The following is a 25,234-nucleotide window of genomic DNA, read 5'->3' on the forward strand; positions in this document are numbered from 1 at the left end:
TTAGGTAATGTTATAACTCTTGCGAATGAAATTTCGAAAAGTTGTAACAAAACAAAATATTTTTGAATATTAAAAAAAATGTTAGTAAAAAAAAAAAGCTCTCATCAGGATTTGAACCCGGGACCTCTTGCTCCGTAGGCGGGGTCACTACCGAGAAGGCTAAGAGATTGTCAAACCCTAATGTACCTGCTATTGCAGCGCTACCTATCTTTTCTTTTATATGTGCCACAGACCAACCCCTATAGACATCTATTACAAGACGACTCGCGGTGGCCAGCCTTCCTAGTATTTGCACTGATATAAGCGCGGGCGCTCGCCGTGCCCGATCAGTATCGACCAAGTAACAGACCCGAAAGCAGCGCGTGTTTTTCGCACAAAAAAATTGGAAAAGGGTATTTTGATGCCTTATAGATGTCCACCTGTAGTGTGAAATGGTGTGGAAAGGTAACAAGAAGCTCAAATTTAAAAACAGACGGCATTACATTCCACAAATAAGTCATATTTATAATTTATTCAGAGCCGGCATAGGTCAACTTACATTGGCCACTTACGCGTCAGTAGAGGGACAGTCATACTTCTGTCCCGCCGTCATTGAAACGGCCAATCACAGCGCGCTTAACACATTCCCCGCCCGCTCCTCGCACCCCAAACACTGGTGACTCGTATCGCGAACCAAATATACAAGACTGCCACTCTATAGGAGGTTCTCTGTGATATGTGCACTTCTGATACTTAAAGCTATCGCTCCTTACCTCTAATCTCCATAGTTTAGGTCTTTGAGTTGGTGTCACTGTCATGTTCTTGGTGTAAGATTGTAAAAGCCGGAGCGGAGACTTCGTTTTTTGCAATTATCGTGAATTCAGAGTTAGTTTTGTTTTTCAGAGTATTTTAAATGTATTCTTCAATATTGTCATCTTATTCAATGCATGCGTTTTTCCTACCATCATCAGTGCAAAATCTTTATACTGCATTTCAGGTTATCAAGGGAAAAGGACGCCGTCAATTTAAGTTCAATACAAACTTAAAGCAGCAAAAATGGACAAAAGCAAGGAAAAGGAGGAACAGAGTATCATGGATAAATCCATGAGATCTGTTTTTGGTACGTAACTGTTAGGATAATGTCATTTGAACAACTAGAATTGAACAATAATGATTAACTGATGTGTTTAATTTTTAGTCGGTAACATACCGTATGAAGCAACGGAGGAGAAGTTAAAAGATATATTCAGTGAGGTTGGGCCAGTGCTATCGTTCAAACTAGTATTTGATAGAGAGACTGGCAAGCCAAAGGGCTATGGGTTCTGTGAGTATAAAGACCAGGAAACAGCACTCAGTGCCATGAGGAATCTTAATGGCTATGAAATTGGTGGCCGTTCCTTGAGGGTAGATAATGCTTGTACTGAGAAGTCCAGGATGGAAATGCAAGCCCTAATGCAAGGTCCCCAAGTAAGTGATTTACATGTATCATATTATTTGAACCTAGTGTAGGCATGTTTTGTTTATGGACAGAGACAGATGCAGCTTACAAAATCAATTGAGTAAGGATCTATCCTTATATATAACACACATAAGGTCTCATGAAATAAAACTATGGAAACGGATTAAATCGCGTATAATAAATTTAAAATACATCCCGACGTTTCGAACTCTTTACAGCGTTCGTGGTCAACGGGTGACTGAGGAAAAATTAAAAAGTGCAAAAGCTATGCACATACAAGAAATATTAACGAACCATGACCACAAATAATATAGATTTCTAAGGCAGGTTCACACACTATTAATAAAGCTAGTTATACAATATTCAAAAAAATTTGTTATCATTACTATGTTAAAAAAATAAATAATAATTAACCAATTAATCTACACAAAATTGACAAAGAACAAACTGCAAATGACTGAGTTCAAAACGTCGGGATGTATTTTAAATTCATTATACGCGATTTAATCGATTTAATCCGTTTCCATAGTTTTATTTTATGAGTAACTATCGCGGTAACTGAAGACAATATTACACATAAGGTCTATTTATAAATTTACTTTTAAAGGTGTATTTGAATTTGGAATGCTAAAAATACTAACCATTTTTTCTTAGGTAGAAAATCCCTATGGAGAGGCAGTGGAGCCAGAGAAAGCTCCAGAAGCCATCAGCAAAGCCGTGGCCACCCTGCCACCCGAGCAGATGTTCGAGCTGATGAAGCAGATGAAACTTTGTGTTCAGGTGAGCTTTGCTTATTTATAAGTAATTTTTGCCGCCCTAAATCGACTTGGCGTCGCTCGGCTCAGCAAGAGCTCAGGGTGTTAGGGATAGGGTGGGAGGAGGTTACCCAAACTGCCCAAGACCGGAGTAAATGGAGAAATATTATGATGATTATGAAATATGATTTGAGCCCTACACCCTAACAGAGGGTAACAGGATGTAAAGAATAAGAAGATAAGTAATTTTGATGGGTCCTACAGTAAAACAAAACAAATTCTTGGTAACTGCAAATTTGGTGCCCATGTGGTGACGGGTTAAGAATTTCACCACCCCCTTTCTTCCCGTGGGTGTCGTAGAAGTCGACTGTGGGATACGGGTTAAATTGTGGCGTAGGCGAGAGGCTGGCAACCTGTCACTGCAATGTCACAATTTTCGTTTTCTTTCAACCCCTTTTTGCCAAGAGTGGCACTGAAACTTGAGTAGTTCATGTGCTCTGCCTACCCCTTTATGGGATACAGGCGTGATTGTATGTATGTGTATGTATGTACAAATTTGGTTTGACGAGATTAGAAAAATTGCCGTTATTGGAAGGGTTCAGATGCAACTTCACTTTAAATATACTTATCAGGTAAATGTATAGTGGAGTAAAAGTAAGGTACCCTGGACATAATTCAATAACTCGTCCTTTTTGATATTTTATTGGGTATTATTATTAAGCATCAAATAGTAATTATGTACATAGATAAAAAAAAAGACGATCGTATTCATATCTTATAAAAATCATGAGATAAAGTACATTATCCCACTTTTCGCTAACAGCAAAATAGTTAACCGAAAACTTTGTTAGATTAACTTTGTGGTGCACTCAGATGCGATCAGTTATTAGCGATATTACACAGAAAATAAATCTGATTGTGTACTTTTTTTTACCGTTTTCATTTAATGTGAATATCTAGGTAGGTAAAAATGGTGACCATGATATATATATCAATTTGCATTGTATTAAGTATATATAGACATTTAACACCGATCTTAAACATATATTTTTAACGCTTAAATAAACATGAATTTCTCAGTAGGTATAAATTGTAACTGAGATTTTTTTGCTTAAGACCAGGTTTTTGTGTACTATAATCATGATTTTATCAAAATTAATACTGTGAAGGTCGCGCTTAAGAAACTGTAAATGTCAGTAATTTAAAAGGGTGCAAAGTTGTCGTAGAGCGGCTGTCGCGGGGCGGGGGAGCGCGCGGGGCGCGGGCCTGGGAGAGCGCGCCGCGCACCGGCCGCGTCACCGCGGCGGATCGGTTAATAGGTTAGGGACGTAAGGTACCGGCCACACCAGAGCGTCGCGTGTCTCGGGGCGCGGACGGACGTCCGCGCCACGCCACCTGAGTGTAATTCAAAAATCGTCTCCTCAGTACATTTTGTATAGGAAGGACGTAAGACGCGCCCCAGGCGGCGTGGCGGCGGCGTGGCGCGCGCCGCGCCGCCTGGGACTTGGTGCCAATAGGACCATCTCGGGGTTATACCCGTTCGATTAAAAAAATAATTTGAAAATCGGTCCACGATTCTCGGAGATATCGAGTAACAAAAAAACCGACCAAGAGCGTGTCGGTCCACGCTCAGTGTAGGGTTCCGTAGTTTATCGTATTTTTCTCAAAACAATTTTCCTAGAAAGTCTTTATAAAGTTCTACTTTTTTGATCTTTTTTCATATTTTTTTAAACATAAGGTTCAAAATATAGAGGGGGGGGACGCACTTTTTTTCCTTTAGGAGCGATTATTTCCGAAAATATTAATATGATCAAAAACCGGCCAAGAGCGTGTCGGGCCACGCTCAGTGTAGGGTTCCGTAGTTTTCAGTATTTTTCTCAAAAACTACTGAACCTATCAAGTTCAAAACAATTTTCCTAGAAAGTCTTTATAAAGTTCTACTTTTGTGATTTTTTTCATATTTTTTAAACATATGGTTCAAAAGTTAGAGGGGTGGGGACGCACTTTTTTTTTCTTTAGGAGCGATTATTTCCGAAAATATTAATATTATCAAAAAACGATCTTAGTAAACCCTTATTCATTTTTAAATACCTATCCAACAATATATCATACGTTGGGGTTGGAATGAAAAAAAAAATCAGCCCCCACTTTACATGTAGGGGGGTACCCTAATAAAACATTTTTTTCCATTTTTTATTTTTGCACTTTGTTGGCGTGATTGATACATTGGTACCAAATTTCAGCTTTCTAGTGCTTACGGTTACTGAGATTATCCGCGGACGGACGGACAGACAGACAGACAGGGGGAAACTATAAGGATTCCTAGTTGACTACGGAACCCTAAAAAACATTCAGTCGAATTGAGAACCTCCTACTTTTTTTGAAGTCGGTTAAAAAAACAACCTTTATTGCCGGCCGGCATACGGCTAACCGATTGAAACAGAAACATAAATGAAAAGAGAGGGCGAACGGCGACACCTGTGTGTCGGCGATTTCAAAGGTAAGCGCACGTGCACCCGATCTCGCTACCTACGCCCAGGTGCGGGCGCGGCTTTCGACCTTCGCGCCGTGCAATAGAATTTAATGTCGGCTGCTCGTGTGCGGTCTGTTTGTTTTATAGAGTGGCGGCATTTTCAACATCAAAGGGCAAAATTCTGCAAAATTTTGTGCAAAATTCTGTTATATCAATAACTTCTCACGTCACTAGATTATCGACTTTGAATGTCGAGTATATTTATAGTATCATCACTTTATTTCAGTGTACGAATTTCGTATGTGTTAAAAATCATTGTTCTAGCTTCATAAACCAGGGAGGAAATAATGGAGAGCGTTTATATGTCTTGTTTTGCCTTAATTCAATATCATCACATATTTTTGTTGCTGATAAAATAATACATCCTATATATCAAGGCCTTGTAGCTCGGCGAAAGAATCGTGATCGCGGAGTGCGCCGGCACTGATTATAATTATTTTGTCCAGTTATTATAATAACCTATACAAAAAGTACCGATAGAATAGGTATTCTAATCTATATCTGCATAGAACTATTTAAAACAAACCACAAAAGTTCATAGTTGATCGTTATTGGTACAGTCAGCAACTCAGCTGTGAATAAAGATAAAGTGCCAAATATATGTATACACATACCTTAATGTACCAAGTACCAACACTTGTACAGGAAATAAAATACTCTATACATATTTTTGGCACTTTGTCTTGCCAGCTGTGTTGTTGACTGTACACGATCTAAAAAGGAGCCGAACGGTTATTATAATTACGCGGCGACTTGCGTAGTCGGCGGCCGCGCGATACATAGTGCTGTCTCTGTTCAGGCCCCGTAGCCGAATGCCATTTCTCCGACGCGAAACGAAAACGAAACGCAGTCTGGCTCTGTCGCGCCAATACGCAAGAGCGATAGAGATAGATATCTACTAGCGTTTCGTTTCGTGAGCGTTTGTGCCATTCGGCTACGCACCCTGTTCTCACTACCACGAATTTGAAGAACAATATTGCTGTCTCTCTCAATCTTTAGGCGTCATTCATATATTACGTCATATTAAAGGTGACAATCCATGTTAAAGGATTAAAAAAGCGTGACATTGGGGGGTCCAAATAGTAGTCCATAAACCACGTCTTTGACCAACGTGAGTGATATCTCTGTCACTCTTTACGTCTTTACTAACAGAAATTTAAATAACAATAGTGCTATCTCTGTCACTCTTTACTAACAGAAATTTAAATAACAAAAATGCTATCTCTGTCACTCTTTACTACCAGGAACTTAAATTATTATAGTGCTATCTCTATTCTCTGTCACTCTTTACTATCAGGAACTTAAATTGTTATAGTGCTATCTCTGTCACTCTTTACTACCAGGACCTTAAATTATTATAGTGCTATCTCTGTCACTCTTTACTGTGTGCGGGAAGTGCACATACCACGAGTTTGACTAACATGAGTGCTATCTCTATCACTCTTTACTACCAGGAACTTTAATTATGATAGTGCTATCTCTGTCACTCTTTACTACCAGGAACATAAATTTTATTATTACAGTGCTATCTCTGTCACTCTTTACTACCAGGAACTTAAATGATTATAGTGCTATCTCTGTCACTCTTTACTGTGTACGGGAAGTGCACATACCACGAGTTTGACTAACATGAGTGCTATCTCTGTCACTCTTTACTACCAGGAACTTAAATGATTATAGTGCTATCTCTGTCACTCTTTACTTCTAGGAACTTAAATATTTTTTTCGGTTTCGGTTTTGGTCTTGGTTTCGGTTTCGATTTCGGTTTTCGTTTCCATTCCCGTTTCGGTTTCCGTTTTCGTTTTCAGTTTTGTTTTTGTTTAAACTAACAGAACTAAAACTAAAACCAAAACCAAACCAGAAACGGGAAACCGAACACGGGAAACCGGATATCGGATACCGTATATCGGATGCTGGTTACCGGTTACTGTCTACCGTTTACCGGATACCGGTTACCGTCTACCGGTTACCGGTCACCGTTTACCGGATACCGGTTAACGGTCATTGGTTACTGGTTACCGGTTACCGGTCACCGAATACCGGAGACCCGTCACCGGTTACCGGTTACCGGATACCGGTTACCGGATACCGGTTACCGGATACCGGTTACCGGATACCGGTTACCGGATACCGGATACCGGTTACCGGATACCGGTTACCGGATACCGGTTACCGGTTACCGGATACCGGTTACCGGATACCGGTTACCGGATACCGGTTACCGGATACCGGATACAGGATACAGGATACCGGTTACCGGTTATCGGTTACCGGTTACCGGTTACCGGGTACTAGATACCAGAAACCAGGTTTTGATTTCTGGTTTCTCATGTTACAACGTGTATAGATTAGTCGATACCAAGTCGGACACTTCCGATTAGGCGATTTCGGCTCGCATTGTTACGCAGCATTCGAGTGTTGAGTTTCTCACACATGAGGCCCCCTAATAAAATTTGTACCACTCATATTATTGATTTGACTCTCGCAACACAAACACCTCATGCCCACACAAATACACACAAAATAAAATCATTCACAAACTTCAAATCATTCAAAAACTCAACAGTCACACGCGCTCCTCGCGGTCCTCTAAGAACTCCCTCGCGAGAGTCGACACTTCAAAATGAAGCGACATCGCATCGGCTCATCATCCACAAATCCGAAAAGATCCACCGATAAATTTGTACCGGAAAGACCTCACCGCGACAATGTCATATTACCCAAATTACTTCAAAAATCCTCTGAAAGTGAAACAGTTCATTAGGTTTACCGTAAGAGTGAGTGAGACAGACACGCACTGTGCTTCAAATTTGCCTCGCCAAAATACGTTACACACGACTCGAAAGAATACAGTCTTAAGCGCCGCAAGCTTTCATACATATTACGTTGTTGTGATCCAAGCATCTCGTCAAGCTCGATAGGTACTATTATTGAGCTAACGACTTGACCAGTTTAACGTGACCTATCGGACTAATTGATTTGTATGACTTTTGTCACTTGTAATAAGGGAGCTCTCTTATACTGGACGGTGAAATATTTGTTATCGAAGCGTTTTGAAAACGCGGCGCCCTTGATATGAAACACGTGTTGACGACTCGCCGCCCGTTCCCGCTACTACTATACTAGCTATACCTACTCTGTGCACGACCTTATTCTGCAGGTAATAACGTTCATATTAAAGCGCAAGTAAGAAAAATATCAATTAAGTAATGAATCTTACATATTTGTTGTTTAATTGATTTCGTATAGTACTAAGAATATATTAACGGCAAAATTTACCATCTTTCAATTTAGTTAGGTATTTTTCCTTTCCTAAAATTATCAATATTTAAGATTTTGAACAAGCGCCAAAAGTATTGGTATAAGTTTTAATAATTTATCAACACACGTAATATTATATTCATAATAAATTGCAGGATTACGGTTAACAATATTTTCTAGTGAAATACGCCTGAAAATGTGTAACTTACTAAACCTTCTTTATAAATGATAGTTCTGTATGAATTATTTATAAAAATTAGATGTTTTTATATGAAATGCAGGTGTCACAACATAATACAAGCACTTTTTCCGGATTACATTTAATACTTTAGTTATAAAATCAAAAAATATTCAAAGTTCGTTTTTATTTTTTTTTAAATTGAATCAGAACCCTAATTTGATTAATAATTTGTATTTTAACTATCACTAATGATACTTTATACGACAGAAAAAGAAAATTACGGTTATCGAATTATGTCCAGGTCAAGCTATTTTTCCTGGTCTAGTAAGATATTAACTACCGTCTGTAGAAACCATAAATATAAGGCTTATTTTTTTATTTTACAATAAATAAAATAAGTAATCAGACTAATAATTCAATATTTAAGTAATTATCATCAATATTTTTTCAGAATAATCCAACAGAAGCAAGGAATATGTTACTACAGAACCCGCAGTTAGCGTATGCATTGCTGCAAGCCCAGGTCATCATGAGGATTGTAGATCCAGCCACGGCTGTTGTAAGTATGACTTCTTTCACAACACCCTACTCATTTATTTATTCAAACTTTATTCCACAGTAAAAATTGTACAAAAGGCGAACTTAATGCCAGAAGCTTCTTATGATTGGCAGTAGTATTTAACTGCTCCATATCTCTGTTTCTCTAAAAATTTCCCGCCTTGCAGAACTAACCTGAAACAAACCCACATGTGGTTCTTCCAGACCAATGCAACCATGAAAATTGTTCCCTCCTAAAAGACAAGTTGAGGATTGTGTGACTCAATGCAATATATAGTTAAACCTCATATCACAGAGCAGTGGCATGCTAAAGGTATTATTATAATATACTGTTTCAGAGCATGCTTCATCCAAGCAACCCCGTGCCTCCCGTCATCCACCCCGGCGACAAGGTGCCGCTGCCCAACCCTTACATGCCCAACATGGGTCCTCCAAGTAAAGGCTTTACTTTTATTCAATAACCTGATTGAATATTGATAGTTAAATGTTGGTGCTAGGCTACCGAATAGTTTATATTGAAAGACATACTAAGATATTAGAGATCACAGTAGGCAAATCTAGTTATGCTGGTAAAAACTTGATAATAATTTTCTCATTGATGATTAATATAATGTACTTTTTTTACAGATTCTCAACCGCAGCCCTTGCTGGCTAATCCAGTACCGCCGCCTTCTAACCAATACAACCGTAAGTATAGTTTATATTTTATAACTTTAAATAACTAACAGTAACTTGGTAACTTTACAGGTTCAGGTATTCACCGCGAAATATAAAAATAATAACCAGAGCGAGCCAACAGAGCGCAACAATGTCCTTGTACGGCAAACGGCTGAAAGACGTCCCACAGTTGACCGAGCTGTCCAGGCCGAGGCGTTTCCATTTCCACGTTGGACGGGGACGGACCCGCCTATTCGTTGTCATCTCAACTTAATTTGCGTCTTAAGACGCTACAGGAAAATGGAATAGAGCCCCGGCCCTTTCAATTTGAGAATTTTAGTTAAATACACTAGTGTTATTAACTAGATTTATCGGAAAAAAAATTGTCCATTCAGCACAAGTCACTTAAAAGATATTGCGAAAAAATCTTTAAAATCGAGGTTCCGCTCGACTGTTTCCTCCTTCAAAACTTAATCAATCGTTACGAAATTTAAGAATCTGAATAACAATGAAATAATCTGTGTCGGACCGTTTAGTTTTTTTGGCTAGTTGTTACCAATTTTGAATACCACACCTTTTTTTTGCGCCATAATCAATAAGGCTGTTTTTGGAAATTTTTGATGAGCTCTAGCGTCTTTAAAAATAAGAATATCAAAAAAGTCAAAATATTCCTACATATATAAAAATAATAGTAATCTGTGTTGAAAAAACCGTTGCTCTATCTTCAAAAACCAGCTAAGAAATAGTGGAGAGCGTTTGTATGGAGAATTGACCCCTCCTGATCGTCTTAAAATGCATGAATACAACCGTTTCACGGCTAATAAGTCACAATAAGCCATAGTGTAGGCAAATATCATGATAGCTAATATTATTTGGTGTGTGGCACAGCGCGGCCGCCGCCAGCAGCGATGGCGGACATCGACCTGCGCGGCGCGCGCGCGGCGGCGCCCGTGCTCGACCAGGACATGCGCAGCCTGCCGCCCATGCCGCACCCCGTGCCGCCGCCCATGCAGGACAAGTACGTACCTGTACCTACAAGTACTAGTAGGACCACTTGACACACTGTTAGAGCCGGTTCATACTTGTCGTTTGTCGGGTCCGGATTTTAATCCAAAATTCTGGTGGCAGAACATTTTATATGAAGCTATTCACACTTGCTCTACACTGATTTTATGTCAGAGCCGACAAGTGATGTTGGCCGTTTTGCCAGCCGACATGTCCGGATAAAAATCGCTCCCCTAGGAATAAGTATGGCGCTATTCTCACTAGTCGGGTGTCGGATCTGACACCGGGCCGCCCGCACCCTTCTTACCGCTGACCGAACCGTTTGAAATACGGGCCCGACATGTGGGAATAGAGGCGCCGACACCCGATTAAAATTAGGATCCTACATCCGGCATAGTGGAAACAAGCTCTAAGGGCCCATTTAGCTGGTGCGACAACTCTCATGCGGTTTTAATTACTTTGCTTCAAATAGATTGATGCGCTGAATCGTATGTCAACTCGACGGTCCGCAATGTAACTAAAATCGCAATCGCGATTCGCACATTAAGACATATTTTGTCGATTGTTTATTCAACAATACGTAAAATTAATATTTATACAATATCTTTCAATAAATGTTTCTGTCCCAAGTTGTGCTCCCCTTGTGGAAACACAAGAAATGTAAGTGGTTTGTAAAGTTACACTTTTCTTGGAGTTTCAGTAGAACACCACCCTGTTTGATTTAAATACCTTTAATATTATCTTACTATTGTTTCCTTTTCACATTTAGTGGCGTCATTTAGTTTACGCTTATGTCTACTTTATTTTTATCATTACTTACACCTAAATAGTAAGAATTGTGGAGTTCCTTTAATTATAATTTTAATGATTTGCATTATAATATTAATGATGATTATCGATGTAAACTGTAAAATGAAGATAACATTTTTACATTTAAATTTTGGCCTACATTTATTGCTCTATGGGTCTTTTTCTAACCTTCCTTGCACTCATAGGCGTCCGGATTTTTATTATATTGACACGTGTCACAAATGAAAAGCTCGTCAATCTGGAACGTTTTAAAGTTAAGGTTGGAAGCTTCGGGATGTATTAAAAATTCTATATCACGAATAATAATCGCGCTAACCTAAGAAAATATAATGGATATGATTGTGTTTCTCAGCTCGTACCCGCGCGACCCGCGCCTGGCCGGCAACTTCAACCCGGACCCGCGCGTGAGGAACGACCCCCGCACGCAGCCCAAGATGCCGCAGCGTGAGTATAAACAATAGATAGATAGATAGATAGATTTCTTTATTTCATGATAAAAATTACACTATAAATTTGCTACATGTCAAAATTATGTTTACCTTCTCATCATGATCGTCAAAAATTACATAATAAATTCCAAATAAAAATAATTGTGTCTCCCAAATGAGGATCGTCATTTACAAAGAAAGAAAATACACATGCCATCATGAAATTATCACGAAGCAAGAAAATATTATATAACAGAGAAATATAGGTATAATTATATCATCGGTCATTAAAAATTCAAATCCATGTACTCATTTACAGAGTACATGGGGTTATCTAACAAAAGGTTTCTCAATTTGCGCTTAAATGCTTCGTCACATGGCTCATTTCTCAGATCGGCAGGTAAGTGCTCATAGTAAGTAGGGCCGATGACTCGAGGGTTCTTTCTTGAAAGTGCCATGCGACGGGGGACTGTTCTCAGACGGCCTGTAGATCGAAGCTGTTTGCCCGGAAAGTCAATGCGTGCAAATTGGGATATATTATGTCTAACATACAGCAGTACGTCGAACAGATATTGTGAGTAGTGCGTCATTATACGTTGAGAACCGAAGAGCTCTCTACAAGGGTACCTGTCTTTTACACCGGCAAGTGTACGTATTGCGCGTTTCTGCATTACAAGGACTCTTTTTGCATCAGTGAATTGCCCCAGAGCAGTGAGCCGTATGCCATGATAGAATGGAAATGCGCAAAGTACACCTGCTTTAAGGCTTCTGCCGAAATAAGAGGCTTCAGTTTTCTCAACGCAAACGACGCACCACCCAACCGATCACAAAGATTGTCTACATGGCACTTCCAATTTAGAGTATTGTCAATCAGGAACCCTAGAAACTTACTCTCTTCGCACATGGTCATTGGAAAGTTAGCCATGCAAGGTGGTGGTTGAACCTTTCGACCAGAGAATAACATAACATTCGATTTGGAGTTAAGTAACAGTCCATTTGCTGAGAACCATGACTGCAATTGGTGGCAAGCGTCATTAATGTTTATTGCCAGCTGGTCATAAGAACTTGCACTAACCAATACAGTCGTGTCATCCGCAAACAATACAGGCAAGCCAGCTTCAATATTCGACGGTAGGTCATTTACAAATAACAAAAACAAGGTATTTCCAAGGGACGAACCCTGTGGAATACCTATATTTATGCTAGGGAACATACCCAAACTACGTGACCATATTTGTGCCGTTTTTTGCCCCCCTCCCCCCCTGCGTGACCAAGCGTAGTATATGCCAAGACCCCCCCCTCCCCCTGTAGTTTTCACGTAGTATTTGTAAATGAAGTTTTAAATCAAATATATGTCTATATCAAATTTAATACACTCAGCAGCAAAAAAATCGCACCTCAATCGGTTTCGTTCAAGCGGTTATAGCCCTTATATTATACAAGGAAAAGTATGATTATGTGGCCTTATTTGAAAGGTAATCTAACGCTCTATTGGAAAATGCCATAAAATTCATGACATTTTTCACAAAAAATTAAAATCTTCAGGAAAAATGAATCAACATGCATTCAGGTTAAAATTTAAAAAAAATCGAAGACAATAAAATCAAAAAATATCGAAAAAAAATACTTAAAACCTAGTGTTTCTCCCTCTGGCCCTTAGTGTAGCTTCCAGGCAATCAGTTATGGACCTTATCAGTGTTACGATCCGTTTTTAAGGAATGTTATCCCACTCCTTAATATCTGCGTCTTCCTGTTCGTCGAGGGTAGCTGGAGCAAGATCCCGCGACCAAACAAGCCTTTTTAACTCATCCCAGATATGCTCGATAGGGTCCAGGTCGGGACTCGTTGCTGGCCACTCCATTATGGTGCATTCCGACCTCATGCAGGGATTCCCGCACTGTCAAGGCAGTATGGCAACGGGCGTTGACTGTACTGTACTGTACTGTACTGTACTGTACTGTACTGTGACTACACCAGCCAGCAGTTACTGCTGCAAGGACGCAGAGGCGCTGGTCCTAACAGAGAAGGAGGGACGGGAGGCTCCTCGAGCTTGCTCAAATGCACGTACCGGCACGATACAGGCCGCCGGTCAGAGGCGTATGCTGGGTGTGCTAACAACCTCCGTCCTGGCAAGCCTGTACCGATTCAGGACGCGCCTTCGGGCCTACTCGTGTATTCCGCCCGTCGTCTGCCGCCCTGGCATGTCCGGCTGACCCTCACTGCCCGAGACACCGGTGAGCCAATAATACGGGTGGGGAGTGTGGGGCGTTTGCAGTCAGGATGGGGATCGACGGGAGTAGAAGAACCAGACCGAATACTAGCATCGTGCCCAGTGTAGGGAAGATGGATAGATATGTGTGTAAATATATACGAAGGGATGGCGACTGCGGTTAAACTGTTTCCCGGTTTTTTTTAATGTTGAGATTGATTGTTTGTATCCGAAGCCGTTGTCGTTGAGTTTTCTGTAACTCCGACGAACCCATATTATCCCTCTTTCTCGTAATTCTTCCAAGCAGTCTCCCTGAGTGTAGTAAATACTTGTCGATTGCTACAACACTTAACTATATGGTAACTAAATAAATTACACTGAAAATTCAGTAAATATTTTCACTCTAATAACTGCTTTCGCTGTAAGATAAAACTGAGGCAATATAACACGATTTTAGTCTAGTATTTTTTATTTTTTATTAACCGTACTACTTTCTTCGACCGGCTATGCTGCCTCACGTCATTCTTGGTGATATGAAGAGACAGGGTATATAATATCTGCGAAGAGGGTTCCCCTTTTTCTGTTGATAGTTTCGTTTCATGTCATTCTTTCAGGACCCGGTGTATTTCTTCTTGTTCTTGGCAGACGACGAACACGGGAGGTAGCAGAAAGAACAATTTGAGTGTCCTTCATCTATGAGTAGACTTGGCGACGTAAGAGTTCCAGTAACTTGTATCTACTGTTGGCTAAGTGCAGCGTAATGTTGGTGGTTGTAGTTGTAGACCGCTAACAGAATGAATGACGTTTTAAAGCGCAGTTCCTCTTGAAAAAAACAGTTTCTTCTAGTTCGTGGTCGACAACCAAATTTTAAGTCCTTACTTTCATAATTCATTCAACCACTACACATTAGACACTCGTGCACAAGTTCGCTTAAAGAAATCACAATAATAAAACAACGATAGATTACGTGGTATTAGTCACTCAAAATAACTTAATAATCACCTTACAGCTACTGTTTAACTGTCACATTCACATGTACCACACCCCAAGACACTCGATCTCGGTCATGTGTCGTTTTAGATACCTAGAACTTAGAGAGTAAATATAAATACATTTTTGGGGCTGGTTTAGCCTGCTCTGGCAAAAAAAAAGCTATTTATACAATAAAGCTATGTTGTTTTTCTAGTAAGTAGCGTGGGTTCGACTGCCATATGATCCGATGGGCCTTTTGTCTTAGTCATAAATTTGCGTCTGCAGAGATTTGAAAAGACATTTGGAGGACCCTATTCTCAATAGAGTGTTGCGTTTATCTTTTATGACACTTGACCGTGTTTGGCCGAATAGCGGTGACTGGAGGCCAGATGTGTGCAGTGTGCACGCCTTTACGAGGAAACTGTCTTGTTTTTTTTTTAAAGTAATTTATCCTTTTCTTTACTGGGTAGTTATTGGCTTTTTATGAGTTGGGATTGCAATATTGTCAAGTGTTGTATTATGTTGTCAAAGTTACCCTGATAATTCCGAAGAAAAATCCTCTTTTTTGGGTCTCAAATAATTTTGTCTTATATTTCCGGCTAGCAATGTATAAAGGGGTGTTATGTACATATGACTTTATAATGTGAACTTAGTATGTACATTATTATATGTTTTTCGAATTATGATATTTCGTTGCAGTCCTTGGTTATAACGGTACCAATGATATGATAATATATATTATTTAGCGCAAAGAAATAGTAAACTAAATGTTTTGCAACTGGCCAACTAAACATCGCTATCGGAATTGAGACCAACGTGCCTTCTTAAGTCTACTTTCCTGTCTAGTGAATACCGTAACTTTCATTCTAGGGACACAATTAACTAATATAAACTACTACGTAGCTTGCTTTTGATACCCAGGCTATCGAGATTGCGTTATGGAGATTATAGCTAATACTGTTGAGTTGAGGCTAGGTCCCTACCTATAAAGAATGTTATAGAAACGTCGTGGCTATCCCTCAATGGCTCTGCGAGTCAACCCCTTAATTCAAATTGATCAAATGAGGCGTTATTTAATATAACTTAAGATTAGATTAATTAGGACTATAAGATTAATTTAAATATAACTGAAATGGGCCGCGTAGGGTTGTAAATAGAAAAAAAACCAAATGTTTTTTTTCAGAATTGTGAAAAAAAACATGAAAAAAAACCGAGCACCATGGTTTTTTTTCTAAATATGGTTTTTTTTCAGATGAACAAATAATATGACAATAACGGTTTTTCGTGAGTTGTAACATGTTTCAATAACAAAAACGTACATTTTAACTCAATGAACATTCAGTATAAAAAGGTTTATTGGGGAATCCCCTATGCTGCGTGTAGCGTGGAGAGGCCGTGGTGTTGCCAACAGTAAATAGTGATAACTACCAACTACAAATTTCGTAAAACTTACTTTTATAAGACCAGAAATTAAAGTTATTTGATTAAATTCGTTTAATAGTTAACATTAAGTCTAAAAAACCTTATAAAAGTATTAACTACTTTGCAAATTTTCAGATTTCGTACTTTAGAAAAAAAACATACTCCAGAAAAAAAACTGTTTTTTTTCACGGTTTTTTTTCATGTTTTTTTTCAAGCCAGAAAAAAAACCGTTTTTTTGCAACCCTAGGGCCGCGTGACCGGCTCTTTCAAGTAAATGTCATATATAACCGCGTCTTGAGCCGATGCGGGGCTCTAGTGATAGATTTGAAATCTAAGTTAAACTAACGGGCGTGTGATTAGATTGACGTGACATGTATGCTTTGTGGTGTGCTTATTAAATAGTAAAATATGGTCATGGTATATAATTTAGGCACAGTGTGTAGTATAGGATTAAAATAGGCATATATAATTGCAATCCCCTGATGATAAAAGAGTATTAACGTGACCGCAGCTTTGAGTCCCCGTGCTGACTCATGGGGGATATGAGTACCTAGGTGCGTTGGAGGCTTAACCAACTCTTAAGTTTGGTCCCAAAACCAAACCTAGTCCAAACGATATACTTTGGAGCACCGGTATTAGGCTTTACAGAGATGGAACGAGCTCACCAATTTGGTCGCGGTGAAGGTGTGGGTGACAGCTGAGCTGAGCTGCCGCTGCTCCTCGACGTTGGGTCGTAGACACCGGGCCCGGGTTAGGCGAGGGCGAGAGCCACCGGCACTGGCACCCGCTCTATTCTATTCTATTCTATTCTATACTGGCACCCGCTTGGCTTGAGTCGCTATTTAGTACACCTTTAGGGTTATAGATGCTGCGTAGCGATAGGTATATTCCCTAAGAAGATATCTTGTAGAGTTGTAAATCGTTTATTCACAGTAGCGCGGCTAGGAGCAACACGGTTTGGCTCAACTAGCGTAACAGTACTATACAGAGATATTGACTGAGCAAACGCGTGTGTCGGAACAACGAATGACGACGAGTCAGTGAGTGAGCGAGTGCAGACTGGGGCTCGGCAGTATGGCAACGGGCGTTGACGTGCATAAATTGGAAGTCAGGTTGACTTGGGATGGGTTGAGATAGATTGGGATGGGACCTCATGTTCTTCAAAAATCTCCATATTGTAACTGCCAGAAACGACCACAGCCAGTGCGGGAAACGCAGACGAGATCCGTTATGCCGTCGATGGAAGTGCCGCCCCAGAACACGCACGAGCCGCTCCCGTTTCTGACTGTTTCTTCGGTGCAGACTGGTGTAAACTGCTCTCCTTGACTCCTGTACACCCTCTTGTGTCCGTCATTTGTGTAAATAAACCCCTTCGTCTCATCGGGGAACAGAAATTTCCTCCATTGCTGCAACGTCCAAACCTTGGGAAAATTCCTTCTGGCAATTCGATGGCTTCAATTGGGGGCCCTTGCCAGCTCTTCGGGGTAACATTTTCTTCTCCAGCAATCGTCTTCTGATCGTGGAGACACTCACTGCAGTTCTTCGAGTTGTACAAATGTACCGGTCCTCTCTAGCGGTGACGCAGCGTCTTCTCCCAGATTCAGGCCGATCTCCAGGAACCGCAGCAAGCCTCGTCACACCCGGAAACGGCTTATGCTTAGGCGTTCAGCAACTTGCTACTGCCGTAGTCCGTTTAGGAGCAGTGCCACCACTTGAGATGCTTTTTCTGGAGTTGTACCCGTATTGTGAAGGCTCAGTAGTGTACTCGGTGACTTTTGGAGTGCAAATGATCCACATGTGAGTGAGTTGTCGTTCGACACCCTTGCTGGGGTGTGAGTGGCCCCTTCCGCGCTGGGCGCTGTGGGGGCTGTGTCGGATGATCCACATGACACCTTTACACCTCCTTTTAAATCCATCTAGGGTAGCATACCTAGAGACCCATTAAAATCGCATCATTACCCTTTTTTAGGGTTCCGTAGTCAACTAGGAACCCTTATAGTTTCGCCATGTCTGTCTGTCCGTCCGTCCGTCCGTCCGTCCGCGGATAATCTCAGTAACCGTTAGCACTAGAAAGCTGAAATTTGGTACCAATATGTATATCAATCACGCCAACAAAGTGCAAAAATAAAAAATGGAAAAAAATGTTTTATTAGGGTACCCCCCCTACATGTAAAGTGGGGGCTGATATTTTTTTTCATTCTAACCCCAACATGTGATATATTGTTGGATAGGTATTTAAAAATGAATAAGGGTTTACTAAGATCGTTTTTTGATAATATTAATATTTTCGGAAATAATCGCTCCTAAAGAAAAAAAAAGTGCGTCCCCCCCCCTCTAACTTTTGAACCATATGTTTAAAAAATATGAAAAAAATCACAAAAGTAGAACTTTATAAAGACTTTCTAGGAAAATTGTTCTGAACTTGATAGGTTCAGTAGTTTTTGAGAAAAATACTGAAAACTACGGAACCCTACACTGAGCGTGGCCCGACACGCTCTTGGCCGGTTTTTTTATTTTAAAACCACCGTAGATTGACGATTATTGTTTTTAAGAAAGTTGTACACCTTTCTTCTTAAAGGGCTTTTATTGTACTTTAAAATGATACCAATATTGATAGGTTACAGTCAATAAAGATTAGAGCTGTATTTTCTTGAAACGAATTTTGCTCGAGGTGCGATTTTTCTGACGCTGAGTGTATTTGTTTAATGACGCGTGTTTATCATCTTTTTTTCCGGCCTTTAAACAATGATTTTCATCCCATCCCTTCATCATCATCACCAGCCTATATAAACGTTCCTCTGCTGACCACGGCTGGGCCAATATTCCACAGGTTACGTGACAAGTAGCTAGACCCCCCCTCCCCCTCTGTGACCAAGCGTAGTATTTTGACGACCCCCCTCCCCCCCCTAAACGTGTCACGTAGTTTGGGTATGTTCCCCTACCTATGTCAGACTGAATTGACTTGCCGTCAGTGAGTATTTTCACGACTTGTTTGCGGTCTGACAAAAAAGAGGTAAACAGCTCATGAGCCGTACTATCCATTCCGTACATCTTCAATTTCTTCAGCAGTAATTCATGACTAATGACGTCGAATGCTTTTGACAAGTCACACAGTATTGCGGCAATCTTATCCTTATCGTCTAACCCTGTCATGATAGAATCGAATATCCTATACGTCGCGGTGGTTGTCGACATTTTTTGTCGGTATGCGAACTGGTTTTCCGTAAGTAGGTTATTCGATTCTAAATGAGTCATAAGGTGAGACGACAGGATTGATTCTACCATTTTAGAAATGGTGGGTACTATTGTAATAGGCCTATAGTTGTTGACGTCACACCTGTCGCCCTTACCCTTGAAGACTGGACAGACTCTCGTGTTTTTCAGCACATCTGGATACGTACCAGTTTCAAAGATAATGTTTATGAGGACGACAAGTATGTCGGCAACAACCGGCCACAAACATAGAATAATTTTTGGTGAAATGTCAAAAGCATCAACAGTATTCTCCTTTTTCAACATGAAATGCAAGGTTCTGGTCAATAAATCACTTACACTGGCAGAGTGTAAGAGGGTATATCAACAGTTTCTAAATGCCTCTTAAGATAGTGTGTTGATTGCTGCGTGTCATTCTGTATGGCGTGATTGCTCCCTATACCTAGAAAGTGTGTGTTAAACGTGTTTGGCAACTTACTTTTGTGCCTATTTCCTCATTAACAAATATATAAATATAACATTGTATTACCAGGCACATGATTGCTCAGCAAGCTACAATACATACAATACAAATACTCTTCATTGCACACCTGAATAGAATGTATCTGCTCCTTCTACTCTTTTCAAAAGACTGGTGTATCAATGGAAGCCCTCTTTCGAATTCCACGACAACATTAATAAATTCAGTCAAGTGATCATACATTTTGGCGGCTGCACCTATTTAAAGTAAGCTGACTGTTAACTCACAAGGAAACCTAGGAATAATATAGAAATAGATCCATTTCTCATTTCTTTTATTCTTCCCTAATAACACAAGACCTATAAATTATGTTACAGAAATGCCGCCAGGAATGCCGAGCGTCGCACAGGCTAGAACCATACAGGGTATTCCTTCCGGAGCTTCTGATCAAGAAAAGGTATATCATTCTCTTCATATCATCTTTATTTCTTTGCAGATAAGGTAGAGATTTTAATTGTTTGAAAGGTTTACAAATATATTGATTTAAACTAACACGATCTTCACTCATATTATTAAATTAAAACGGGACTTAATCGCGTAAAACTTACGTTTTATATTTAACCCGACGTTTCGGACATGACATTACGTCCGTGGTCACGGGTAGACTGACTGGGAGTTGTATCAACATCTTCTAGCTGTACGAGTTTTTCGAACTACCCGCACTTGATTGTCATCAGTCACTTTTACGCTAGGGTTGCCATTCTGCCTACATACAACACTCACGACATCCGATGGTATGGGACGGGAAGTTTTCTCACGTTTACACTTGAGGTTTACAAATGTCCGAAGATGAAGCTACCATTGCAAAATAAGTTTTTGTTCCCAAGCCAAGCAAGGAAAGAAATGGTACAAGTCTCGAAAGCTCAAGTTGAACCCCTTGAATGCCTAGTCCCGTATCCGTCACAGACAATTTGGACTTTATTTGAAAATTCTAACGTTATTAATTCCCTAGAAGATATTGGACATCGCCATTCCAGGGGTTAAAAGAGTGCAATTTCCACATAACATTTATGCCCAAGTAATAGGTACAGCTTTTTGTTTTCATTCACAGGCGGCCCTCATTATGCAAGTGTTGCAGCTATCGGACGAGCAAATCGCGCTGCTGCCGCCCGAGCAACGCGCGAGCATTCTCATGCTCAAGGAGCAAATCGCGAAGAGCACGCAACAACGCTAATATGTGCCATTTTCAATGAAAAGGATGCTTTTTGTCGTTTGTCAATGAGCATAATACCTTCAATATAAAATCTTTTTGACAGCCGACTATGTGGTACAGTCGTGTTCATCAATATGTGTTCATTTTTTCACCTTATTGCAACGAGATAATGATGAAATGTACACATATTTATGAACTCGACTGTACCTTTTGATGGAAAACGTCGCATATGCTTTCATTCTTATTTCTCATTACATGAGTTTATGATTCGTATTAAACTAGTTATAAGGGAACCATTGTATAATTCTGCTTAGCTCATGCGAGTGACCGCAGTTATACTTATAAATAATGACATCAACATTAATTTGTTTTTATTTTCACTGTCACCTTAGACCCCTTACACATTCACTGCGGCAATTAGTAGGTAGACTAGGTATTACTCTTAATAAACCATATTTCGATAAGGTCTTTCGAACCGGTACCGCAGCGAACGTGTTTGTTAGGTTTCAATAATTTATTAATATCACGTGCAGTTTCACCACGGTCTAATAACAATTATAGTATGAATTTTCTGAGGTGAATTTTTGGGTTTTGTCATAATCTGTTAAGAGCGCTATGACAAAAATTGGCGATATATAGTAAAATTCGCAATATTCAACGATAAAATTGTACACTTTACCCATACTAAAAGACAGTAAAAGTACTTGTTTCAGTTAGAACATGTTATTAACCGTAGGTTAAACAAAAAACGTATGAAAGAAAAAGCTTATTCAATTGGTAATGATTTTTTTTCTGATGCTCGTTTAGGAAAAACCGCGTGAAGCACTGATTTCGGAGCTCTTATTATGTACAATTTAATAAGCTCACTCTCATAAATGCGGTAAATTTAAGTTCCTAATATCTTGTACTTTAGGCCCATTAAACAATATTTATCATTTAATCCTTTGAAATTGAGAAATTGAGAGTAAAACGAACTCAATTTTGTCTTGAAAATACATCGAAACAAGTGATCATTTCTCCGAAAATCTACATGTTATCGAAGTTATTTTAGTATATAAATAATCTGCACAATCTGCTTAAATTTCTGTTATCCAGTTGTCGTTATAATATTTTATAATGATTTTTTGCCAATTTTTTGAAAACTAGCCTTCCTGTCGCTATTTTACCGGCGACGGACGCCTGCAATTTCAGTGCCGCGTCGGAGCTCGTGGAGGTCAGACGTATGTCGCTTCGCTCTCCGAGTTTTTTTTTTTTTTTATTTCGTTATAAACAAAGAAAAAAATTACAAGTTTTGTACTTATCTGCCAAACTGCACAGCAGTTTGTTGGCAGAAAAATTATTCTACCCTCCACCATTTATGTTGAACCACTTTTCATCGCGAACGTCGAGAATATTTATCGTTGTGTGGGTCGGACACCTTGTTTATACACGGGCTATCCTCGCATTGTGTGTGTGTAAACAGCGACCAACGAATTTGATCCTAGATCCGTAAATATTTGCTTTTGTAATATTTTGTTATGTTTGAATGTTAAAGTATATAAAGTATATTACAACGTTATGATGATAAATATGTGAAAATTACAATACGGTCAAGATGATAAGACACATCAAGATGGTACTCGGGATCTGATGATGGAGCCAGAAGGTGGTCACCAGTACCAGTGAACCATGTAAGTAAACACCCTCGTGTTTAGGCTCGTTGGGTTCGTCTCAACAAGACCTTTGACAAGAGGTGGTACTCAGGGTCTGATGATGGAGCCAGATGGTGGTCACCAGTACCAATGAACCATATGACTATACCACTTCGTGTTTGGGGTCATTGGGTTCGTCTCAACAATACCTTTGACAGGAGGTGGTACTCGGGGTCTGATGATGGAGCCAGATGATGGTCACCAGTACCAATGAACCATATGACTAAACCACTTCATGTATAGGCTCAATGGGATCGTCTCAATAAGATCTTTGACAAGAGGTGGTCAGTGTTGCCAGACGAAATCTGAAGTATACAGTAGAAAAATGAATAAAAAACCAGTAGATCGGGAGAAAAAGCAGTAGACTACAAATATTGATACCAAGTGAAGAAGAATGAAAGAAAAATTATGCTGTTACACGAAAACGGTCCTGCAACACTTTTAGACTTCTCGCGATTTCAAATTCATGAAGATTTGCGTTTATAGGTTTTGGAAAAAACATACAAAGGTCATTTTTGACAAGCTTTTTTCTTTCTTATCCATGATCAAATGTTTGTATGAAAAAAAAACCAAATCGAAAAGCCACACATCAAGAAAAAACTTATCCCATACAATTTTTACGAAGCTACGCATGGGGTTTAAAAATGGTTATACATAGTTAGTTATCCGTAAAAGATAGGCATATGCTTTCGCGGACTTTTATGTAAACCTATGAGAGATACACTATTTCGTTATACAGCTCATTGATATAGCTGAAACGGTTTGGGCAGCGTTTTCGATTAAGGCTCTCAGCCAGTGGGATTTTGTCCGACTTGTTTAGCAAATATCGTCATATATCAAACAAAGTCGCAACAAATTATTTGCTTAAACCTTCCCCAAGAATCACTTATTCATAGGTGAAAACTGCATGAAAATCCGTTCAGTAGTTTTTGAATTTATCGCGAACACACATAGACAGACAGACGCGAAGGGGGACTTTGTTTTATAAGGTGTAGGATGCATTCAATTGATTCCATTCCTGTTCAGTATCGATGGGGCAGTTGCACAAATAAGAACTTTTTCTCAAACTTGCAATGAAATGTTGTCGGGACGGGAGCTGAGTGAAGATGATATTTATAGTACACACCAAAGCCTGTAAAGCACCCTCCATTTGTTAAACGTCAAATTCTGACACTACACCATGACATTTAGTAATCATAAAAAAAAAACATTAATAGTACAAATGCACCTGAATGTCACCGTTTGATAAGTTACCTCAGAGTAAAAAAAGATTTTGGCGCGGAATTAGAAAAGTTTAATTTTTGCCCAGTTTTATCAAAACTATCAAGAGATATTTTGTTTTCATTTCATTGCAAGTTTGAGAAAAGCACTATACATGCCTCGCCGTGAAAAGGGCGTACAGGCTTCGTATCACTATCCTACTCAGATGGATATACCTACACAGATGTAAGCCCTTCTTTCCCAGCACTTGACGTAATGTACTATTATTTTATATGAACACATATAAAACCAGTTAGAATACAAACATCAAACTTCTTGCACCCGCCTAAATCGCTATTGCTAATACCAATAAGCTACCACTACATTACGAACAATCACAGATATAAAGTCTGTCAAGCGATTTCTGTCACTAGAAAAAAGCAGCAACTTTAAAAAATGAAGGGATTAAAGTTGACCCACAGAAAGTTTTAATTTCGCGCCTTGACTAAGTTGTTGAACCGTCTATAGTAAAAATTTGAAGCCAATCCAATTGTTTATACTAAAAAACCGGCCAAGAGCGTGTCGGGCCACGCTCAGTGTAGGGTTCCGTAGTTTTCCGTATTTTTCTCAAAAATTACTGAACCTATCAAGTTCAAAACAATTTTCCTAGAAAGTCTTTATAAAGTTCTACTTTTGTGATTTTTTTCATATTATTTAAACTTATGGTTCAAAAGTTAGAGGGGGGGGACGCACTTTTTTTTCTTTTAGGAGCGATTATTTCCGAAAATATAAATATTATCAAAAAATGATCTTAGTAAACCCCTATTCATTTTTAAATACCTATCCAACAATATATCACACGTTGGGGTTGAAATGAAAAAATATATCAGCCCCAACTTTACATGTAGGGGGGGTACCCTAATAAAACATTTTTTTCCATTTTTTATTTTTGCACTTTGTTGGCGTGATTAATATACATATTGGTACTAAATTTCAGCTTTCTAGTGCTAACGGTTACTGAGATTATCCGCGGACGGACGGACGGACGGACGGACAGACAGACATGGCGAAACTATAAGGGTTCCTAGTTGACTACGGAACCCTAAAAATATCGATTTGGAAAAAAGCAGGTAGATTTCTTGAAAAATTACAAAAAAAGCAGTAGATCAGTAGATTTTTTCAAAATCAGGTAGATCTACTGCTAAATCAGTAGATCTGGCAACACTGG

The 25,234-nt window shown here is 39.5% G+C and overlaps 1 protein-coding gene across 2 annotated transcripts; it reads left to right on the plus strand.

Moving 5' to 3' along the window:
- Positions 1–787: 787 nt before the first annotated feature.
- Positions 788–21,475, plus strand: LOC125242241 (cleavage stimulation factor subunit 2 tau variant). Of its 2 annotated transcripts, none has more exons than XM_048150978.1 (11): positions 788–864; positions 977–1,099; positions 1,178–1,446; positions 2,093–2,218; positions 8,620–8,727; positions 9,065–9,161; positions 9,354–9,413; positions 10,272–10,401; positions 11,551–11,642; positions 20,280–20,359; positions 21,014–21,475. In XM_048150978.1, the coding sequence occupies exons 2-11, from the start codon at positions 1,036–1,038 to the stop codon at positions 21,134–21,136; spliced, it is 1,149 nt and encodes a 382-aa protein (XP_048006935.1). In that variant the 5' UTR covers positions 788–864; positions 977–1,035; the 3' UTR covers positions 21,137–21,475. The 2 variants fall into 2 exon arrangements, with proteins under 2 accessions (XP_048006935.1, XP_048006936.1); XM_048150979.1 differs by having other exon boundaries at positions 829–853.
- Positions 21,476–25,234: the final 3,759 nt, after the last annotated feature.

This window comes from Leguminivora glycinivorella, chromosome 2, assembly GCF_023078275.1.
Source record: "Leguminivora glycinivorella isolate SPB_JAAS2020 chromosome 2, LegGlyc_1.1, whole genome shotgun sequence".
Taxonomy (NCBI): Eukaryota; Metazoa; Arthropoda; class Insecta; order Lepidoptera; family Tortricidae; genus Leguminivora; species Leguminivora glycinivorella.

Bases quoted from the DNA above. Each gene is read 5' to 3' on its own strand.
- LOC125242241 (XM_048150978.1), top strand. From the start codon at position 1,036: ATGGACAAAAGCAAGGAAAAGGAGGAACAGAGTATCATGGATAAATCC. The intron at 10,402-11,550 runs GTACGTACCTGT...TGTGTTTCTCAG, and splicing joins CCGCCGCCCATGCAGGACAA to CTCGTACCCGCGCGACCCGC. The intron at 11,643-20,279 runs GTGAGTATAAAC...ATTATGTTACAG, and splicing joins GCAGCCCAAGATGCCGCAGC to AAATGCCGCCAGGAATGCCG.